General features: G+C 41.1%; 1 protein-coding gene across 8 annotated transcripts in view; it reads right to left on the bottom strand.

Moving 5' to 3' along the window:
* Nucleotides 1-23855, bottom strand: part of R3hdm2 (R3H domain containing 2) — a 165851-nt gene that overhangs the window by 21132 nt on the left and 120864 nt on the right. For 4 of the 8 annotated variants that reach the window (XM_017800856.2, XM_029568803.1, XM_029568804.1 and 1 more), the window contains 9 exons: nt 22143-22221; nt 21450-21509; nt 20368-20508; nt 19724-19832; nt 16871-16966; nt 13987-14018; nt 13813-13866; nt 5959-6191; nt 3673-3839 (listed from right to left, as the gene is read on the bottom strand). In XM_017800856.2, the coding sequence (XP_017656345.1) occupies nt 3673-3839; nt 5959-6191; nt 13813-13866; nt 13987-14018; nt 16871-16966; nt 19724-19832; nt 20368-20508; nt 21450-21509; nt 22143-22221 (971 nt within the window). The remainder of the gene's footprint in view (nt 1-3672; nt 3840-5958; nt 6192-13812; nt 13867-13986; nt 14019-16870; nt 16967-19723; nt 19833-20367; nt 20509-21449; nt 21510-22142; nt 22222-23855) is intronic. The other 4 variants (XM_017800859.2, XM_029568805.1, XM_017800858.2 and 1 more) reach the window with 4 other exon arrangements.

Raw genomic sequence — 23855 nt, 5'->3', positions numbered from 1 at the left:
TCCTGGGAGAGGTCTTAAATTGGTACAGGCCTTATGAGTGGTAAAATAATAAAATAACTGTTTTCCTCATACCTGGGAGTTTTAAATAGAGTGAGGAGAGATGATGTTCTCCAAGCTTCCTCTCACCAGGAAGGGCAATAGTAAAGGTAGGGCCTCACTGCTACTTTTCTCGTTTGTTATTCTGCCATTACCTTCAGCTACAGTTCTACTCTTGGAGTCTCAAACTCCAGAACCAGGATACCTGAGACACCAGGAGGACATGGTTGCCATCTACTGGCGAACTCTGGGATAGATCAACGGCTCTTGGATGTCTTGACACTAGCCACAAATTCAAGAGGGCTCCTTTGCAAGAGGTCTACTACAGTCTAAATTAACTGGACAAAAGGCAGCCACTGGTCCTCTACCCTCAGCCTCATTCAGTGGTGGTACCTGCTTCACTAACACATGAAATGAAAGCCCAATCAGATGGAGGAGGTCTGCCAAAAAGGGTAAAAATGCTGTTTGGTCAGAACTGCCCTTCGGACTGAGCAAATCCCTCTTGCTACAGCACTAAAGGTAACTATTCTTTCTCAAAGTTTTTCTTCTAAAAGCTTTATAGTGCAATGGTATGTGTATATGTAGTCACTTCCTTCATTCCTACACTGTTTTATCATTTGAGGAACTAGAGACAATAATTATTCTTGGCCCTAGCAACTTCAGTTTGGACAGTACTACACTGCTGACAGCCACTTAGGCCAGAAGAAAAAAAGGAAAGCAGAAAGGCAGGAAGAAAGGAAATAAGGAAGGAAAAAGACTTAGGTTTGCAGTCTAGCACCACAAGAGAAACAGTAAGAGAAATAAAGGAAGAGGGCGGCATCAGGAAGAGAAGAATGGGATGAAGAGAGGAGAAAAAGTAAAATAGAGAAAAAATATATAGGGTGATGGTGTAACTTTAGTAGCCTCCAAAAATGCTTCTAGGACACTGAAACTTAGCTAGGATAACATTCTTTGGTCTGAGTGGGGCATGGTGGTGCATGCTTTTAAATTCTAGCACTTGGCAGGCAGATCTCTGTGACTTTGAGGCTAGCCTGGTCTACATAGCAAATTCTGAGCAAGTCGGGGCTATATAGTGAGACCCTGTCTCATAAAGAAAAAAAAAAGATTCATTGCTTTGGATTATGTGGTCATGATTAACCTCAAGAGTATACTTTTAGGGGTGGAGAGATGGCTCAGTGGTTAAGAGCACTGGCTAGTCTTTTGGAGGACCCAGGTTCAGTTCCTAGCACCCACATGGCAACTAATAACTATTCTGTAACTGCAGGTCCAGGAGATCTGATGCTCTCTTCTGGCCTTCATGAGTATGGTACATACATGGTGCACTTACATACACACAGGAAAAACACTCATACACATAAAAAAAAAATAAATAGAAAAAAAGAGTATACTTTTAAGGGAACAGAGACCCCTAAGTAGTGATCCCCCAGCCCCAATCTACAGCATCTAACCCAACATCACATTCCATACCAACAACTTACTCACTGAACTGTAGAATCCAGGAACAAGGGCAGGACTGAGTAGGAGTCTGGGGTTTAGGGCCTATCACTTGTAATTAACCCTAAAATATTAATTCCAAACGGTTCTTTTTTATCTTTTTTCCTCTCCCATTCTTGCGGTGTGTTCTTAGGTATGGATGACAGGTAAAAGTACAGACAGAGACTAAGAGGCAGAAAAGGGAGCAAAACTGTATCAAAATATACACATTTCAGGAAAAAAAAGGACTTAAAAAATGCTGGGACTAGGCGTAGTGGCGCATGCCTTTAGTCCCAGCACTCAGGAGGCAGAGGCAGGAGGATATCTGTGAGTTCAAGGCCAGCTTGGTCTACATAGTAAGTTCCAGGACAGCTGGAGCTACAGGGAGACCCTGTCTCAAAAAGACCAAAAAAAAAATGCTGGGACCTTGGAAAAATGAGACATACACATACAAAAGCACAATGGGAGATGCCTAGAGGAAGAAACAGAGTTTATTTATTCATGGGTTTGAATTAAGACACAAGCAAAGAAAAGTACATACACATGGGCCACGTTGCATAGGGATCAAGGGAAGCCAATATAAATAAGACTTATGGGCAGATGGTGGTAGAACAAGGAAATCAGAACTATAGACTACTTTACGGACTAGGCTGAAGGGCTGGAATGATGTGATGTGGGTTAGACAGAAAGTACAATTTCCTACATCTTTACTATCTCTTATTTTAGCTCATAGCATTTGACATGGGGACATTCTGGGCCATCCTGGGATCTCTCCATTTGAGTGTCTCCATTTGAGTTCATGGGTTACTAGGTTGGGACCTGCTTCTTGTACCTAGAGAAGAGATATATCTAAGGCCACACTGTACTGACTGAGCAGGTCCAAGAGTCTGGCAGATAAAATGAAAACTTATAAACTGCAGCAGAATATAGTCATAGGGTTTCTGACTACCAGAGAATGCTTCAGGATAAAACATGCAGCTCTTCTCACTAAGAGCTCTGTTTATAAGAGAAGAAGTGACTACTTGAGCACAGCTCTGCTCAGAATATTAAGGTTCCAATTTAGAGTCTCCACAGAAACACAATGTTCTCAAACCTTAGTTAGCACCAACATCAACCAGTCCAGCAACAGAAGAAAAATACAGCCCTTTTATGATATGTCCAACCATCAAGTTTTGGCATCTTTGTATCTTTTTATAATATTAAAAAATTAAATGTATGAGTGTTTTGCCTGTGTCTATGCCTGCATGGAGGCAGGAAGAGGGTGTCAGATTCCCTGGAACTAGAGTTATGGACAGCTGTTAGCTGACATGTGGGTGCTGGGAAACCAAACCTAGGTCCTCTGCAAGAACAGCAAGTGCTCTTAATTGCTGAGTTATCTCTGTAGCCTACCCCAACACCATTTTTTGAGACAGAGGTCTTTCTCTACACTCCAGGCTATCCCCAAATTAATTAGCCCTGGCTGGCTTCAAACTCTTGGTCTTCCTATCTCAGCCTCCCAAGTGCTGGAATTACTGGCCTATGGCACTATGCCTGGCTGGTCTTTATATCTTATGGTAATGTGTGTTTTGAGATCTTGAGTGTTATTCTTTTCTCCCTTCAAACCCCAACAAATGAATATGTGTTTATGGGTCAACATATTTAGTCAGAGTGAGCTATGACTTTGATGGGTATTATGAGCAAATCACCTTGCTAATTACACGGGACTTAAAGGTAGAGAGGGTACAGTAGAAATATGGTATAGGGTGAAAGATCCCACTGACAATTCTCAACAAAAAGAAGGAGAAAGGGAAAACAAAACTCCCATGCTAGCCAGGTGTGGTGGTCCATGTACATAATCCCAACACTTGGGAAGTGGAGCCAAGACATCTGGAGTTTAAGGTCATCCTTGGCTGTGAACTTAAAGGCCAGTGTTGGCTATATGAGACCGTGTCTCAAACAAATAACAGCAAAAAGATAAAACAACAACAAAAAGGGAGTTTTTGCCAAACATTTACTCTCAATCTTTTTTTTTTTTTTCCAACAACTAATAAATGAGAAAGGAGGCAGGAGTGGCATGTTTCAAAAATCAGATCCTTTCTGCGACCCACAGTATGAGACATGACTGCATTTCTAGGACTTTCCTGAATCAGAGCAAAGGGGACTCCAACATTGAGCATGACTCACCTGTGAGATCATGTGATTATTCAAGGGTGGCTGTTGCTGAGGAGTGGGTGGGAGAGCAGGAAGTTGCTGCTGCTGCTGTTGCTGCTGGGCAGTACAAGGGAGAAGGCCCCGGATAGACTGGGGTGAGGTGACCTGGTTGCATACTTCTGGGGCACCTAGTGCCATACCTAAGGCAAAGAGGAGACCCAACCAGAGTTTGTAAGTACAAGACATGAATAGACTATCCCTGAAGGGCCCAGCTGCAGGACTTTACTTTCCTGGCCCTTCTTTTCACTCCCACCTGCCTATCCCTCTATAGTTGTCAAAGATCTATATATTAGCATAGATGTATTACAGAGATGATGATAGGAGTCTACCTCTTAGCAGGTTTCTGCTCCCTGGGGTTAGGAGCCATCCTGAATGTCAATGTTTGATTTAAGAACTAAAAAAAATGTGAAGCTGTTGAGGCATCTCCCCTGAAGTGCCTAAAATCTGTCTGTCCTGACGGTATAGCTGAAAATACGAATCTTCACAGATTTTTTTTTTTTTTTTTTTTTTTTGAGACAAGGTCTCTCTGTAGCCCCAGCTGGCTTCACTCTCACAAAGAACTGCCTGCCTCTACCTCCCAAGTACTGTGTGTCACTATGCCTGGAATCTTTGCAGATTCTTGGTTCCTTATGAGACCTATTTTCTCTTTGCTGTCTTCTCCTCTTGTGTAATATTCTTAGAAAGCCGCTGAGAAGGCAGCTTGTTTCTTCAAGCATACATCACACATACACACAATCTTTACCCAACTTTTTTTTTTTTTTCATTTCCAGGCTCTCTAAGGCATGTACACATTCACACAACACATTTTTTGTTTGTTTGTTTGTTTTTGGCGGGGGGGGGGGCAGGATCTCCCTGTAGCTCCAGCTGGCCTGGAACTATGTAGACCAGGCTGGCCTTGAACTCACAGAGATCCACCTGCCTCTGCCTCCCAAGTGCTCAGGAGTCATCCATCTTGTTTAAAGGGCTTGCTGATTTGGCTAAGCTGGTTAACGGGTGAGCCCTGAGATCCTCCTGTCTCCACCTTCCTATTGCTGGGATTACAAGCGCATATCACCATGCCTGGCTGGAGATCGAACTCAACTCTTTCGGCTTGCAGAGCAGGCATTTTATCAACTGAGCTATCTTCCTGGCTCTAACATTAATGTTTTTAAGAGGGAACCGAAGTAGACTTATGTTTTAGATTAATAAATCGACTCTGAAAAAGGCTGAGAAAAGAGCAGAGAGATCAGCAAGGGAGCTAGTTAAAGACACAGGCAGTGGTATTAGAAACAGTATAACAGAAAAGGAAAGAAGAGACCTAACACAGATAAGGGCTGGAGAGATCTAACAGAGGCAAAAATCTTCACCACTACTGATGTCTATTGAGGGCAGGACCTATAGAAATCTTCTGGGATGAGATTCAAGCAATTCTTTGGAGGGACAAGAATGGTAAAATACAAGTTAACTGCATATGGAGAGCTAAACATTCCACTGTTAAGACGGTAGCAGAAAGAGAGGGGATCGGGAGCACTGAAGGGTGATGAGAGGAAGATATGAGGATCTGCTCCCTTCCCAGTGACTGAAATTCAGTAAAGAAGCAATAGCAGCACACCTTTAAGTTCTGGCCTATTGGCTACTACTAATTAATTATAAACAGACTCAAGGATTTCCCCTGTTCTATAAAGACTCTTTATAATCTCATGGGACACATAATGAAAGCAGCTGTCATTTCTATCTTAGTATGTAACCTGGCCCTGGGCTGATACAGATCTCTAACCTCAGTCAGAGAACAGACAAAATAACCTAATCCCAAACAGTCTTCCCTCCCTCCTTCCTAAGTAAGAACAAAAAGTCTGCAAGAAAATCAGAGAGGTGACTAGATTCAAAAACAGGTAATGGAGCCAAGAAATCAGATTTCTTTTTTTCTGGTAATGCTCTTAGTTTCCAGGGAACTATACACAACCAAATGTTTTGTTAAAAGTAAGTTATCAGGGGCTGGAGAGATGGCTCAGCGGTTAAGAGCACTGATTGCTCTTGCAGAGGACCCAGGTTCGATTCCCAGCACCTACATGGCGGCTACGAACCGTCCTTAACTCCAGTTCCAGGAGAATCCGAAGCTCTCTTCTGACCTCCGTGGCATTGCACAACACGAGTGCACTCACATACACGCAGACAATAAAAATAATAAATATTAAAAACAAAAAGTAAGTTATCAAAGATATTTTGCAGAAGACAAGCAAGAAAGGAAGGGGAAAGAATGGAAGGAGGAAACTGTGGTACCTGGCCTAGAAATCCTTCCTGCACTGCCACCTTTACTGCTGCCAATGCTGTCACCGCGGGTGAGGATAGAGATTCCACTGAAGCTGCTGGCTTTGGTGACAGGGGGCCTCATGCTCCGGACAGAGCCATCTGAATCTGTGCTGCTCCAAGGTCTTGGCTCCAGGGATTTGAGTTCGCTGTCTGTGCTACTTTGGCGGCTGCTTGAGGTGCGGCTCAGCCCTTCACGATTTCCCCTGCAGAAACCACAGTGGTCAGAACACCCCCCACCCACCACTTTAGCAAAAGGGCCAGGAGAGAGTTCATTTTTATTCCCTTAATACCAAAGAAGGGAGGAAAGGCATGAACACTGTCTTCTTGTTAGTTGGCTGGCCAACTAAGACTTGATGGGAGCAGACAGAATGATCCAGTACAATAACAAAGGGCACAGAAGCAAATCTGAAAAATAGCACACTCCCCAGAGGTGGATGGGAAGCCACATACATGATGCTGAGATTGGCTGTGGTCTCTTCTCCACACCCTGCAATGATCCCACACATGCAAGAATAGTGGGAAGCAGAAGGGTAGCAGCGACTTCTGGGACTTCTTTTTTTTTTTTTTTTCTGTCTTTTTGAGACAGGGTCTCCCTATAGCCCCAGCTGTCCTGGAACTCACTATGTAGATCAGGCTGGCCTTGAGCTCACAGAGATCCGCCTGTCTCTGCCTCCCAAGTGCTGGGATTAAAGGTGTGCGCCACCACACCTGGCTGGGACTTCTTAAAATAAAAGGACTCCTAGAAGTTACTGTTGGTAGAAGGCAGGAGTAGCCAGCGACATAGATAAATCCCACAAAAGATCTTCCACGTAACATGCATTTGAGTCATCAGAGGTGCTGCTTATGGATATCTTTCCAGGGGTTCAAAGAAGCACACAGTAGAACAGTTCAATAGTTCCAATTTGTTTTGTGGAAGTTCCAAGCTGGTATCTAAGAACAGATTCTTGAGTCTCTAAGGACTGAAGTCCTGAGGAAGAACATATATGCTCTTGGTACTCAGGGTGGAAAGGGACAGGACCTTGACTGTGCCTGTCTTCAAATTCATAATCTCATTACCCTGAACAAGGCACAAAGCTACTGAGAAAGGGGTTCTTCCACTCTTTTTTTTTCGGCCTTTTTGAGACAGGGTCTCTCTGTATCCCCAGCTGTTCTGGAACTCACTATGTAGACCAGGCTGGCCTTGAACTCACAGAGATCTGCCTGCCTCTGCCTCCCCAGTGCTGGGATTAAAGGTGTACACCACCATGCCTGGCCATAATTTATTTTATCTTTCATTTGTGTGTGTGTGTAACTCATGTATGCACAGGTGCCTGTGGAGGCCAGAAGAGGGGAGCCTCTGGAGCTGGAGTCATAGGTGGTTGTGAGCCGATCTATCTGTGCTGCTGGGAATTGGACTTAGGTTCACTGGAGTAGCAAGTGCTCTTAAGAGCTAAGACATCTCTCCAGACTCAATTTGGTCTTACTGAGCTCATATCTCTGTATGTGTGTGTCTGTCCATGTAGGTTTGTGCATGTGTGCATGTAAGTACACATGAGCATGGAAGCCAGAAATAAACAGCAGGAATCATCCTTAATTACTCTCCACCTTATTTAAATGAATTTTTTATTATTACATTTTATCCATTTGTGTGTGTGTGTGTGTGTGTGTGTCTGTCTGTCTGTCTGTGTGTGTGTGTGTAAGAAGATTAGAAGACAACTCGCAGATGTGGTTCTCCTCTCCTTCCACCATGTGAGTCCCAGGGATCGAACTCAAGTCATTAGGCTTGGCAGCAGGCACCTTTACTTGCTGAATCATCTTGCCAGCCCTCTGTCTTATTTTTTGAGACAGGATCGCCTGCTGAACCCAGAGCTTATTGATTCAACCAGCATGGCTAGTCAATGTCTCCAGAGGTCCTTCTGTCTTTGCTGGCTCAACCCCAGCACTGGGTTATAGATGTGTGCTATTGTGCCTAGTTTTTCTATGGGAGCTAGGGATATGAACTCAGGTCTCATGCTTGTACAGTAGACACTGTACACACTGAGCCATCTTCTCAGCCTTCTTATGGAACTCTTCCTGCTTCTTGTTAAGAAAAAGAAAAAAACAACCAAGAACCAGCAATTTCCTTTACTTCATCCTCACTCCAACAACTACTACCTAAAGGAACCAAATGATAACAATTACGAAAGCTTTGGTATATATATTGGGAATAACCATACAGAAGTTTAGGCTCTTCTTTTCACCATTCTCCCATTAAAAACAAACAGAAAATGCTGTCCAATCACCTTAGCTCCAAAGGCCCTATGCTCAGAGTTATTCTAATAAAGAGAGGTATTTTTCTTTCTTTCTGTCCAGATAGGATCTTATCGTGGAGCCCAGGCTGGCCTAGAACTTGCTATGTGGCCCAGGCTGACATGAAACTTGAAATTCTCTTCCTTCTGCCTCCCAAGTATTGGTTTTCAGACATGTGCCACAAGTGACTCATGGTCACTTTTAAGTTTTTATTAACCATGCCAAGCATGGAGAGCTAAGAATACTTTGGCACAACTAGGAACATGTCAATTCTTCTCTGCTATTCCAGTAATGCATGTATATAAAATTGTATGCTTCTCTCTACACAGTTAGAATAAGGGCTTATGACAGATTCCTGTTTTCTCTAAAACTCTTCCTTTTATCTTTGGATACCAAAAGCAAAATGGGAAACAAGCAAGAGGCATAAATTAAAGATTGTCTAGAACAGAACCAGGTTTGAAGAGCAAATAGTTCTGTCTTGGCCAAAATACATTTATTTATTTATTTATTTATTTATTTATTTGTTTGTTTGTTTGTTTAGTCTTGAGACAGAGTTTCCCTGTAGCCCCAGCTGGCCTGGAACTAGCTATGTAGACCAGGGCTGGCCTTGAACTCACAGAGATCCGCCTGCCTCTGCCTCATGAGTGCTGGGATTAAAGGCATGGGCCACCACTCTAGGCTTTTCTTTTCTTTTTTTTTTTATTTTTAAATTATTTTTATTTTGTGTGTATGAGTGTATTGTCTGCATGTGAGAAGTGCATCCGTGTCATGCAACACCCTCTGGAACTGAAGTTACAGACAGCTGTTAGCTGCAAAGTGGGTGCTAGGAATAAAACAGGGGTCCTCTGTGAGAGCAGCCACTGTTCTTAACTGCTGAGCCAATGCTTAACTCCTGTGCCATCTCTCCAACCCCCTCAGCCAGAATACTAAGGAGTCAATAACAATGTGTTTGTGGGATAGTAACAGTGCCAATAAATGAGGCTGCTCATTTGAATTCTGCAGGACAAACTAATGCCTTTTCCAACTAAATCACATACTTTATTCTGTATGCAGATAATCCTGCCATTTATTTTTCTTGCTACCACAGGTAGACAGTGAGCAAGCCAGGATTAAACTAAGTACCTTGGGAAGCTATGGCCAAAATAGTAGTATCTATCTAGTTTCCCCAAGACAGTGATGGTCAAATGCTCAAAATGTTGACTGTCTGATAATTTAATACATTATTCCCTTGACAGAGAATCTAGAGAGAAAACAGTTTTTCTCTCTACAAATAATCATCTCACTAAAAATATGGCAGCTAGGAAGAGCTACTCAAATTCAGTTCTGAGGAATGACTTGAGCTGTGTGAGAAAGATAGGATAAGGATAAAGGGTACTCACACTTCATATTTTCATGAAATCAGAGTTAGGCTGGCTTGGGGGGTCCCTCCCCCACTTTTTTGTTGTTTTGAGATAGGTCATATGCAGCCTAAGCAAGCTTCAAACTTCCATAGCCAAGCATGACCTGGAACTTCTGTTCCTCTTGCCTCCACAACATTAGTGCTGGAATTACAGATGTGTGCCACTATGCTCAGTTTGTTCAGTGTTAGGGATCAAACTCAGGGCTTCCTGCATGCTGTCCACTTAAGTGGTACTTTACTAACCAGACTATGTCCCCAGCTCCTCTGATTTAGATTTTTTAAAAAACTATTTATTTTTGTGTGTGTGACACACATACATGCACGTGAATGCTAGTGACCACAGAAGCCACAGATGTCAGATCTCACTGGAGTTAAGAGCTATAGGCGGTTGTGAACTGCCTGATATATGTGCTGGGAATAGAACTCTGCAAGAGCTGTAGTAGGCACTCTAAACCACTGAGCCAACTCTCCAGCCCCTGATTTAGTATTTTTTAAAAATATTCTATTTATTATTATTTTATTATTATTATTATTATTGGTCTTTTTGAGACACAGTCTCCCTGCAGCCCCAGGTGTCCTGGAACTCACTCTGTAGACCAGGCTGGCCTTGAACTCACAGAGATCTGCCTGTCTCTGTCTCCCAAGTGCTGGGATTAAAGGCGTGCACCACCATGCCCGGCATATTATTTTTATTTTATGTGTATGTGTGCATTGCCTGCATGTAGGTAAGTGCACCTGTGTCATGCAATGCTTGCGGAAGACAGAAGAGGTTGGGTCCCTTGGAACTGGAATTACGGACAGTCGTTAGCTGCCATGTGGGTGCTGAGATTCGAACCCAGGTCTTCTGCAAGAACAACCAGTGTTCTTAACCAATGAACCATCTCTCCAGCTCCAGTATTTTTTTTTTAAAGATAGGGTCTCACTATGTAACCCTGGCTGGCCTAGAGCTCCCTGTGTAGACCAGCCTGGCCTTGAACTCACAAAGATCTGTCTGCTGCTGCCTCCTGAGTGCTAGAATTAAAGGTGCATGTGTTACCACGCCCAGCTTAATTTAGTTTTAAAAATAGATTTATTTGTTTTTTACAGGTAGAAGTCCAGTTTGTGGGGTGTGACAAATGGGCATGGAGGCCTGTACAAGAGATGGTAATAGGGGCTGGAGAGATGGCTCAATGGTTAAGAGCACTGGTTGCTCTTGCGGAGGACCAGGGTTTGGTTCCCAGCACCCACACAGCAGTTGAAAACTGTCCTAACTCCAGCTCTAGGGGCTCCAACACCCTCTTGACTTTCACAGGTATTGTACAACATGGGTGCACTTACATGCAGGCAATACACTCATACACATAAAATCAAAAAAAGAATAAAATATTTAAAAAGGAGGTGGTAATAAAGAGCAAGAATCCTCACTGTGGCTTATTTATCAATGGAATAGGATCTTTTAAAGAACTGGGATGTTGCCATAGTTATTACCAATGTGGATGATGAAATCTGGTGCACCGTATGTTTTCTAAAACATTAGATGGGACAGAAATGTAAAAAGGAGTTACAGAAGATCAGCTTCCACTCAGTAGGAATTCTGGACTAGGATCCAAAACAGAGGAAGAAGTTACTCCATGATTTTGCATTTCAGAACACCTAACTCCTTTTTTAAAGACCGGGTATCGTGTACCCCAAGCTGACATTAAACTACTTACATAGCCAAAGATGATCCTGAACTTCTGATTTTCTAGCCTCCATCTCTCTGAGTGCTGAGATTATAGGTGTGTACCACTACACATCTGTTTTATGTGGTACTAGTGATTGAACCCAGGGCCTTGGGCATGTTAGGCAAGTTCTCTATCAACTATCTACACTGCTAGCTCATAACCTGGTCCCCTTGCCCACACTAATGATAATTTTCTTGCTCCTAAGCCTTTATCTTTTCTTTTAATTTTAATCTTTAAAATTAATTTATGTATTTGTTTATATATAACATGTGTGGGGGTACATGCATGCCACAGCATGTGTGTGAAGGTCAGAGGACAACCCATAAAAGTTGGTTCTCTCCTTCCATCATGCAGTTCCAGGAGATTGAACTCAGGTTATCAGGCTGGGTGGCAGCCACCTTTATCCACTAACCATCTTGCTGGCCCTCACTTAGGTATTTAACCAAAGCTCAATTTGAAAAGCATCAGCTTAAAAAAGATTTCAAAAGGTGAGGGCTACACCACTCACCAAAATCTTCAAGATATTATCTGCACAGTTTGCTGTAACCTGATGGTCAAAGAAGAACATCATTCTTAGCAGTGAATTTGAATTAGGGTTATGAATAGAACATTAGTTTCAGGGGAAGAAGTGATGATTGTTTAGTGCTGGTGTGGACAATGAACAGAACACTGGACAAAAATCCACCTCAAGGGGTTGGAGGGATGACTCCATGGTTACGAACACTTGCTGTTCTTCCAGAGGACCCAGGTTTGATTCCTAGTACCCACGTGGTGGCTAACATCTGTACCCAACTCCCATTCTAGAGGATCCAACACCCTCTTCTGGCCTCTGAAGGTACTGCATACCTGAGGTATACTTACATACATGCAGGCAAAACACTCCTACACACATTAAAAAAAATTTGCCTCAGTTTTGTTATTCATAGCCATGAAAATTAGGGTTAGCTACTTCATCTACGTTTCTTTTCTTAAATGTGAACCAGGTGATCAAGGTACAGTCTAGCAACTTTAAAGAACTGTTAACACAAAGAAATTGAAAACTTCTACTTATTATAGGTATTTCAGGATGATTATAACCCCAAAGTATATATGATGAAGCATACATGTCTTTGGCACCACCAACAATGTAAAGTTCACTCTGCCTCTGGTTTTCAGATGGGCTTTCAGGGTGGGACTATCTAGGAAAAAAAGGTCAGAAAAATGGAAATTCTCTAATCCCAAGGGTGGGAAACTTCATTGTTCCATTTCTTTCTTTCTTTTTAAAATATTTATTTTTATTTTCATTTATGTGTATGTGTGTGTTTCTGTTTCTATGAGCATTTGAGTGCAGGTGCTCTTGGAGCCAGAGGGTGTCAGATTGCCTGGAGCTGGAGTTACAGGCAGTTGTGAGCCATCTATTGTGGGTGCTGGGAATTGAACTCAGGTCCTTTGCAAGAGCTGTACAAACTCTTAATTGCCAACCCAGCTCTCTAGTCCTTCATTGTCCTAATTTCTACACGGTTTAACTAGCTTTAGAAAGGACAATAAGGAAAAGACAACTAAAGCTCTAGGAATGAGATGTCTCTTCTGAGTTCCTTATCACTATTAGGATTAAAAAATAGAGAAAATCTTCAGAAAGAGTTAGTACTGAACTATAGTTTTAAATACTCAGGGTCTTTGTATTGTATTGTATTATTTCTGTTGGTAAATTAGAAAGAATATACTTAAAGCAAGTTGGTACCAGTAGAGGATATTTCTCTTACTTACATCTTGTATTATCCCTTGGGGTAAGAATGAGACTGAAATGAAAAGATTTTCTTACGTGTGTTTTGTGAGGAAACAGAGAGCACTAGGTTCTGAGGATGTTAACACAGCAAGCAGTAGCTTGCAGCAGCAAAAAGGGTAAATTAGAGACAATCCTATAAAGGATATACTCTAAGTTCACTCTAAAATAGACCAATCCTTTCTGAAGTCATCTTACACAGTACATTGTCTCAAAGAGAAAATGACATACAAGCATTCATATACGTGTGTGTATATAATACATATACGTGTTATATATATTTCCCTTAGAGATACAACAGTCCCTGGTCTAGGTTCAGATATCAGCTGTCTACATTTTTCCATAGAAAAAGGTAGCCAGAAGACACCCATTCTTTTACCTTACAATAGCTGTATGTTTAATTCTTTTAAGTGCCAAATTCCAGAAAATGTGTGGGAGGGACAGTGCCTGTTTCAGACACAACTAGTTGGTCCCCATTACCATATACTCAGGACTCAAAATGAAACTGACAATAAAATCACTGAGAAGGGCCCCCTTTTTTTCCAAACAGGAAAAAAAATCCAATATTACAAAGACCACAAATTTAATTATTCCACAAGCAGCCATGCATGGAGCAAACCCACTCCACTGAAGAGATCACAGCAAAACAAAATTAAAAATGAAAAAGAGAGATATAGATCACACAGAGGTACCTAAAAATCTGCCTTCTCTTGTGAGAGCTAGAAGAAAAGGCTTCTTTGGAGAGTCTGTTGGTTAACATCAAAAAACAAAAACAAAACAAAACAAGAACAGCATCATTAAAGGATTATATTAACCTCACTGACAAAGCTCAATGAGAAGCAGAGAACATGCTAAGTGGTACTAACCTGATGTCATTTAGATATCCGTTCTGGCCAGTCTAGGTGAGGGGGAGAAAACGGAAAATAACTTATAAGAAAATAATATGGCATAACAGAAAAGGATGTCCATGATGCTATGAATACCTAAGATCTTCAAACCAAAGCTCACCCCACCTACAGGGAGAGAGGGAGCAAGGACAGAATAACCATACCCATATCCCAGTCTGACTTCTCGCCTTTAATGGGGAAAAAAAAATTGGCATTTTTAGTCTTTCCACAGTATTTAAAATGAAGATTGATAAAGGGAAGAGTATGGAAAGGAGGAAGAGGAAATTAATTAACCTAATTTCCTCTTTAGCTATAAATTTATTGCTCTAAGAGTAAACTGAGCATAATAATTGACATAGTTGATTATAAAGGGGCATGCTCAAAGGAAGTGAAAGGGAGTCATAAAAAAGAAACTTCTTAAAAAAAAAAAAATTAACCTCGGCTATTCTCTGTCTTCTCCATTGGCCAAAATGAAAGATTTAACCTGAGTCCCATGATGGGTTTCTAGACTTTTAAGTCTAGAAAAAATGAGAACATTAAACGTCTAGAAATAGTCCTACTGGGGTCACTTTCTGACAAAGTCACTGAGCTGAATGAAGTGAGCATTGTGGTGGACTCCCAAGCCTTAGACAAAGGTAGCATAGTAGGCTCTGCACAGAGCAAAGACTCCATTGGGGAGCTTTCCCAATGTACAGCTCAGGCTCCAGAGAAGGCTGCAGCAGCAGCATTTCCATCCGAACACCCTTCTTGCCACTTTCCTTTCTTCTAGGCCTGCCTTCTTGTCTCTACCCCACCCCATCCCACCCCACCAACCTACAACTCCAAACTTAATCACTCCCTCTAGCTGGCAGGGCTCCTCTCCACAGGGAATCTTGGGAGGACAGTGGGCTTTGGCCTTTTTTCCTCATCTAGACCGTCTGAGATTCCTGAGGCCTCTATTACAAGAGCTAGGAAGTACTAAAACAAAAGTGACAAATCCACAAGGATTTAACAAAGAATACATATATTAGTAGAGACTTGAGAGACTAGAAGTCAGGAGAAAAAAGGAGAGAAGAGCTAACTTTGCCTTTATTATAGTTATAGATAGATATATTCCATTGCTATTGACAACTAGCCCCAAACCCCTATTAGAATTGGCTGTCAGATCATAGACTTTGAAAAGGGTTAGACACAGTGGGACAGTTGTTTTCCATGTGCCAGTGAGATGGGACTGTATATAAAAATCAGGCTGTCATTGCTGGAACTACCTAATCTGAAGAGCCCAGAGCAGAGCAAGTTATTGAGAGGTAGTTTCCATTAGTGGTTAACAACTTGGACTCTGAAGCCAGACTGCCAGCATTCAAATACCAGCACTTTTGCTAACTAGCAATGTTATATTGGGTTGTTACTTAACCTCTCTCTGCCTCAGTTTCTCATTTATAAAATGGGGGAAATAATTAAAACAACTTCACAGACCTGTTGTGAAAAGTACATGAGTTAACCAACATGAAGAACTGAGAACAGTGCCTAAAAGACAGCAAGCACTCCATTAGTATTTGCTATTATCTACTAACCTGCTCTATCCATAATTAGGGTCATCACTGGCTACAGCCATGAACAAATGACATCTCTCCTCTCATTCCACCCAACTGGTTTGCAGATAAAGTACTGAACTCTCTTTGGGCTACAGTAGGATAATTTGGAGGACAAACTTTTCTGACTCAGTATGGAAGTCTACATAGTAAGAAGGTAAGAAGATTCCTTCTTGAACTTTAGGCCAGAAGGCTTGTTGTGTATCACTTCCTAGTAAGGATCCTTAGAAGCACTTGGCCCTCTCAAGACAATGGAGTTAGTATATAGGAGTTCAGTTTTTAGTTGGAGACAATATTTTTCTGAGTGAGGTGATGATGAACACACACACACACACACACACACACACACGTATATGTATGTGTTTGTGTGATATAAAAATGGGAGGGGTGTCTTGATGAGAGAAGAAGAATAGAGGAATGGGAGGAGAGCAGTGTCCATCCACATGGACTGATTTAAACCTTTGTTGCTAATCTGACTATGAGATGTTCTAGATCCAACATGTTTTAGAGATTCTCTCTTGCGTATCTATACTCTTTCCTGAAATTCTGCTACACATCTCTTATACTGGCAGGCAAATGCTACCAGATACAGGGATAACAAGCCTATCTGACATGGCCCATAGTTCTTTAAGAATAAAGTTGCCTAACTGATTGATGTTGCTTTTTAGATCATGGAGCCATTCCTGTTCTAGGAAGCAAGGTAAGAAATGTAGGAAGATTTCCTGTTCGGGTAGTAAGTGGAGGGAATAAGGGGATGCATCCTCTGTCCATATGGAACGTGGAACCTGCAGAGGATGATGCCAGAACAGCACTTTAATAAACTATCAACATATCCTAAAAACAAGCTGGCCAAACAAGATGAATGTAGAGCCTGTATGGACATCAAGTTTTCCACTTAGAAGCAAAGATGCCTAAATGGATAGTGGGAGTCTAAGAGGGTAAGTGGGAGGAGGCTTGACAGGCAAGACTTAGGGCCCTCTCATCAGCTCTGCCAAGACAATTTCTATTTTCAATTTAGTTATAGTTACCAAAATCAGCCACTCCAAGTTTTGGTTCTCTTTGCATGCCATAAAGCAAAATGTATACAAAAATTACATATAAAAACCTGTAGCCTTCCAATGAGCCATATTTAGTTTTAGAGGTCAAATCTGAGACTGACTGATGTTGGTTCAAAAAAAGAAAAAAGAAACAAAAAAACCCAACAACATTTATGGAGGGTTCATTCCATTCACAGTTCCAAAGATTTAAGAGCTAAAAGCTATGATCTGACAACTCTCAGAGGCTACACTTACCTCTCGGGCAAATATTCTCTCTCGGACCCTTTGATATTCCTCCTCTCTCTCTTCTATTGACTTGCTCCTCCTTCCATCCTGCAATGGAACTCTGATCTAGATCGATGAGCAGAATTAAGCTAGTTAAGTTCTCCTCGTACTGCAAGCTCACTGCACACCAGCAAGGAAGAGAAACCGGGAAAGTTTATAGTTGCCATCAAAAAAATGGAAAAAAAAAAAAAAGAAATAAAATTTCCAGTCCTGGACAGGTTTCACTGGGTACATCTGACCATGCAGTTTGAGAGATCAGCTTTTCTGGATGGTTAAGGACTTGACATCCCCCACCCCATCCCAGTATCAAGAACAACTATTTATAAGGACTGGTTGCTTCCCTAGAATAATCATGCACTGTTCAGTCAGTGAGGATCAAGAAAATAGCCCTGGGAAAATAAACAACATTGCTTTAGAGGACAAGCAAGGGAAAGAAGGAAGCTAGAGAGGGCAAAGAAATAGGTATTTAGCAAAGCTGAAGGGAGAGGTTCACAGAAGCAGCACCTGATAGTACCCCTTCTTTTGTCACTAATACCATGGCTTGGAGACCCAAGTCACAAAGGGCTTAGCAAAGAAGGTCTTGGAAATAAAATCTCAAGGGTGAAGCTAAATTCAAAGACTAAACATTTTCCTCATCTTAATTATAGCAAATGAAGGGAGTTGAGGAGAAAGAAATCACAGAAATAAAGAACAAAGAGAACAGAGCAACACAGAAGAAAAAGGAAGAACAAAATAGAACAAAATGGGCAGAGAAAAGAACATATGAGGTACAGTGAAAGGAGAGGAAAGACATAAAGGGAAAAGAAGGAAATGGAGGACACAGAGAGAACCTTATGTTCTCTGACAAATACAGTGAGGTGACCAACAGGGATGTCTGATGGGCAGATGACCACCTCTGGCTAGCTACCACCTAACTTCCCATCATTGTTTTTCCTCTCCTGGATTGCTGTTTGTGAACAGTGTTCCAGGGAGGCAGTAACAGAGAAGCCTTTACTATAGTGCTCATAAAAGCAAGGAGTTCTGAGAAAGAATTCATCAAGTCAATGATATCAAGCTACAGACAATTCTGACCTTCAATCTAGAGGGTTCAGATGAAGCTCTAAGGAACTTGCTGTTCTAGGCTAATACTCTTGATCCGTTTCCAAAGGCAGCCCAAACTTCAGAAGTCTCTATTTTGATTAGATAGAATTCTCACTATTCTTCAGAACCTGTATCTCACTATTACAAGAAGACACAGAACCCTCAAGAAGCCCCTAACACTGGTAAACCAATAGAGTAGAAAGAGCATAATGGGTATCAAGCCAAATCCCAGCTTTGTCAACTCCTAGTAAGGTGACTTCAGGTAAGTAATAGAACATCTTAGACTTAGGATTTCCAGTATAATGCTTTTTTTTTTTTTGGTCTTTTTGAGAAAGGGTCTCCCTGTAGCCCCAGCTGTCCTGGAACTTACTATGTAGACCAGGCTGGCCTTGAACTCACAGAGATCTGCCTGCCTCTGCCTCCTGAGTGCTGGGATTAAAGGAGTGCACCATCACACCCGGCCTGATAATGCATATTTTTAAAGTGAAGCCCAATTTGGGGAAAAAAAAAATAAAATAATATGTTGTTTGTTATTAATAGCACAGTTAGAAACTTCAGAGTCTACCCTATTAGTAGGGATCAAGCTTGAAGCTGAGAGATGATAAGTTCACAGTAGGAACAGTTGTCATTCTGTTCTGGTGTGTTTCTAGGCCTGAATAATTTCTTATCTGTGAAAAAAGGGTTTTGGGAAAATGTAGAGAAGGGCATCAGGATGGAAAGGCTTTTTCTTGTTTTATAAACATTTTGTTTTTTTGTATGTTTCTTTGCTTTCAATCAGACCCAGAGTGTTTGTCCACATTAGATAATGCCATCTTTCCATTCCCTTTAATATTGAAATAGGAAGCAAGATCCTAGTCTTAAGACCATATAGCATTTCAAGAAAACTAATTTGACTGTAGAGGTAAGTATTATTATAGTTACTTTTCATTACCAAGGTTCATATTGGCTCTACTCAACCACACTCTTCAAATCTAATCCCCTTGGAGGTCAAGCAGATGTAGGATGACTCTAACCCCTCCATCTAGCTAGGAAAACTAATCCCCAATCATTTGAAAAGGTTGGCCAGTGGTCAGAGCAGCACCTAGGCCTACCATAAATGAAGGGACAGGACACTTGTTAATTTCTTAGTTCCCCGGGGGAGTGGAGCACAAAGGGGTCTGAGTTTCCCAGGACTGAAAGTCAAATTAACTCACCTTGGTGGAAGGAGTTGGGAAGAGATTAAGGAGTTTGCAAAAAGGGACCAAAGATACCTTTGTAACTGGTTAAATTAGACCACAACTTCACCAGATCAAGGCTTGCCCTGAGCTAGGATAAAAGTATAAGTGGGATAAAGTAGCTTTTGATACTTCCCAATGTAAACCCTAACTACTGGGGTGGAGGGAGGAATGAAACCATCAGCTAGATCAAAGCTGATGCAGAAAGGGTTCTTGCTTTGTCCCAAATGACATGTAGTTAGAAGCTAGTGATAGGCCCAAGTAATTGTAGGCCAAATGAGATCACCCAGCAAATCTCAGCACCACGTCTCTCTGGGGCAAAGAGGGTAGCATTCCAGCTCAACAGCTGTAGTCAGTCCTCAGTATTAAGCCAAAGCCAACTCAATATATATATATATATAATATAACTCAATCTAGTTTTCCATTCTAAGATATTTTAAAATTTCTCCACCCCACAAAAATTCTTCTCCCTTCCCAGTTTCTCTTACTGCAGTCTCCATCTTTAGGCCCACCCTTTCCCATTCTTCACCTGGTTATCATCTCGGTCCATACTAGCATCATCTCTCTTGAGAATGAATCTCTGTTGAAATTCTGTGTTCTTCTCATCCTTTATATGTTCCGAGAACCTCTGTTCAGGGCTGAGATTTGGAAAGAAATGTGAAAAAAGGGAGGAAAAAGACTTTTTCATTACAGAGGAAAAGTTCTAGGTAGAGCTCTCTTAAGTTCCATCCTCTACTAAGAGGATTTCTCGAGTCAGGCATCCACAAAGTCACGTGAAAGTTTTAATAAATCTTTATTTCTAATCTTTTTCTTTTGAGATAGGATCTCATGTAGTCTGGTTTTGAACTCCTGACCCTTCTGCCTCTACCTCCCCCAAGTGCTAGGATTACAAGTGTGCTCTATCATGTGGAGCTTATGTTTGTTCTTTATACATCTATAACTTCTCTTCCTCCAAAGTTGTACCTGTTCTTTCAGAGAAGATGAAGAGAGGCTATGGCCAGTCTGCAGTGTCTCTAGATTAGAATCAATCTTGAAGGCCTCACAGTAAGTAGAAATTGATAATATAGAATTCCTCCTCCCTCCCTTGGAAGAGTATTGGATTCTACACCTTTCTCTTCTATCTTAGCAGGCTATCCCATGACAAACTTCCCAATCCATAGCTTTCTCCCTTACATTCTTGTGTTGCTGGTTTTGTTGATGATGACAGCTTTCCCAGTTTGATCAACATTGTGGTCCATCCCAAAATAGGCAGCTACTCGATGTAATAGCATCCGGTGATATGAGGTCATCTGAGGAAACTTCTTAAACTGGTTACTGAAGGGATACCAAGGGAAAAAGTAAAATAACAATAGCAATAGTAGCCAACTAATTTTTCATAACAGTATCTAAAATAGAGAATTTCTTGGAAGAAACAGACACATAGAAGATAGATATTTACTTTGTGGAACCAAAAAGGTTTCTCTCAGTATTTTGTAGATTAGTTTGTGTCGGCCTCTAGTAATAGTACTTCTTAAGACCTTGATTCCACCCACCTGGATGTTGCTAGTCAAAGAAAAATGGGAGAAACTTAAGTAAAATAATATCAGAGATAAGACCTAGCTGCTGAAGAAATATACTTTTTTTAAAAAAAGACTTATTTTTATTTCTTATGTGTATAAATGTCTTGTCTGCATGTATGTGTACCGAATGCATGCCTAATGCCTGTAGAGGCCAGAAGAGGGCATTGGAGTCCCTGGAACTTGAGGTAATGATGTTGATAGCTGCCACATGGGTGCTGGGAACCAAACCCAGGTCCTCTTCAAGAGCAGCCAGTGCTCTTAACCACTGAGACATCTCTCTAGATCAATATAAATTCTTTTTAGCTCAAGTTTATGCAACAGCTAAAAACCTCACTTGCTTTTATACATACACTTTTTTGTGGGGGAGGGGGCGTCTTTTTGAGACAGGGTCTCCCTGTAGCCCCAGATGTCCTGAAACTCACTATGTAGACCAGGCTGTCCTTGAACTCACAGAGATCCACCTGCCTCTGCCTCCCAAGTGCTGGGATTAAAGGCATGCGCCACCATGCCTGGCCCTATACATATACTTTTTAATCCATTCTGACTGTTGTTCCCTAATTCTTTTTGTTTCCCCAGTGAGTAATTACTTCTAAGTTTTCACTTTGAGGGAAAGGGAGATGTCCTAAAGTTGTACATAATTTCTTTCCAGTGCCCTTCCCACCTCTAAATGATGTATATTTCATAAAAGTAACTTACTTGTTGTCATTAATAAATTCCAGAATCTCCTGTTCTAATTTTAGCAGCATCATTCTGTCCCTGTTTAAAAAAGATTAAAACAAAACATAGCCCTCCCATAGACAATGAAAGAGGGACTGAAAATACAACTAATTCACCATAAAAGCTGAGGGATATATCCAAACTCTTAACAATGGACCATAACACAGGGGCTACCAAGCCCCATTGACTATGGTATTCTGAAAAATAACACCAACTCAAGTATACATTTTGTAGACCCCTTCTAATCATATACTTTGTTGTTCATATCAGAAATCTAATTGTTAGCAACATAATCATAGAAATACTTTATGCTATTCTATATCCCATCTAATTATTCATAGAATTTTAAAGTATTTATGATTTAGCTTATGTACAAATCAACTATCTCTTTCCTCTGGGCTTTTTAACTTATAATAGTCCCACATCTTTGTATTTCTTCACTGTGCTCTTCTTGCAAAAAAAAAGCAGCAATCTTAAAAAAGCAGCAATCTCAATGTGACAGTATTCTGAATCTCTCTGAATATAAAACCATATTTGAGAAGCATTCTGGGAAGAGATAGAGATAGACACTCTATATTCTAATAACGGAAAATACTAGAGAGCTGCTTGGCTTCAAAGAGTCCTGATGGTCTTAAACCTGCCCCCTTTCCCCTACATCAATCATGTTATTACCTGGGGTTCTTTTTCAGTGTATTTACAAGAAATTCATGGAGGTCTATTCCAGTAGAGTCCGTATATTCTTGGCTGGAGTCTAGAACCACCACAACAAAATAAATTAAAAACAAACAAACAAACTGTCTTATATGGTATCTAATTTCAAGTAAAAGCCTAGTCAGGAATTATGAGAATAGGAAACTACAACCAAATCTCAAGGTCTCAGGATAAAATCTTGAATGAAGTTTTGATCCTAGCACTTGGGAGGCAGAGGCCGGCAGATCTGTATGAATTTGAGGCCAGCCTGGTCTACATAGTGAGTTCTAGACCAGCCAGGACTACAGAGTGAGACCCTGTCTCAAAAAACAAACAAAACAAAACAAACAGAAACCCCCCAAACCAAAACCAAAACAAAACAAAAAAAACCTCAAAACCATCTTGAATGACATTCATTGATTGTCAGCTCTGTAAAATCCTTCTTAAGGATTGGGGCTGTAACTCAGTGAGGAAGCACTTGCCTAGCATATGTAAGGTCTTAGGTTCAACCTCCAGTACTGACCAAAAGAAAAACCAAAAGAACAGGAAGAGGAGGAGGCTGGGGAGAGGGCATGGTGGGTAAACTACAAATCCCTAACATTCATATAAAAGCTGGAGAGAGAATTATGGATGGAAACAGGTAGGTCCCCGAAACTCACTGGCTATCCAGTCTAGCTGAATCAGCTCCAGGATCAGTGTAGAGACCCTGTCTCAAACAAAAAGATGTAGAGGCTGACAAGACAGTTCAGTGGGTAAAGGTGCTTGCCACCAACTCTGATGACCTGACTTTGATCCCCAAAATCCATAGGGTAAAAGGAAAGAATTAATTCCTACATGCTGTCCTCTGATCTCTACATGCTTGCATATACATGTACACACACTCTCTCTCTCTCTCTCTCTCTCTCTCTCTCTCTCTCTCAATCAATCAATCAATCAATCAGTCAATCAACAATTTTTTTTTTTTCTTTTTGAGACAGGGTCTCCCTGTAGCCCCAGCTGTCCTGGAACTCACTATGTAGACTAGGCTGTCCTTGAACTCACAGAGATCTGCCTGCCTCTGCCTCCCAAGTGCTGGGACTAAAGGCGTGCACCACCACACCTGGCTAATCAACAAATATTTTTAAAAAAGGTATACAGTGCAAGAGAAAAAGACACCTGATGTTAACATCTGACCTCCACAAGTGCACATACATGCATACACATCAACATATATGTATACATGCATATAGCACAGATACATATACACATAAAAAAAGTCCCTATCACAACAACAAAAGGAAGAATTTGGGCTATAATGTTATATTAGTATTAAACTGAAATACCATCTAACATTAATAAGTATTTTCTAAAGGCTGGGCATGGTGGCACATGCCTTTAATTCCAGCACTCAGGAAGCAGAAGCAGGTGGATCTCTGTGAGTTCCAGGACAGCCTGGTCTATATAGTGAATTCCAGGCCAGCTGAGGTTATAAGAGACCCTGTCTCAAAAAGACCAAAAAGAAAAAAATTTTTTTTTTTTCTGAATGTCCTGATCAAAACAAAGCAGGTTTCATTCTACCTAATGAAAACAAGAGGAGTCGTGGGTGAATTTTCCTAAAATCTCAGGAAATGGGTCCAATATTGATTATTTTTTTTTAATCCTAAGGTTGCCTTTACTTGTCAAATATCATTTTCAAAGATTAAAAAGATTTCATTT

The sequence above is a fragment of the Nannospalax galili genome, unplaced genomic scaffold, assembly GCF_000622305.1.
Source record: "Nannospalax galili isolate Female #2095 unplaced genomic scaffold, S.galili_v1.0 scaffold340, whole genome shotgun sequence".
NCBI lineage: Eukaryota > Metazoa > Chordata > Mammalia > Rodentia > Spalacidae > Nannospalax > Nannospalax galili.
The sequence above is the reverse complement of the archived record's forward strand: the minus strand, read 5'-3'. Positions and strand labels throughout refer to the sequence as shown.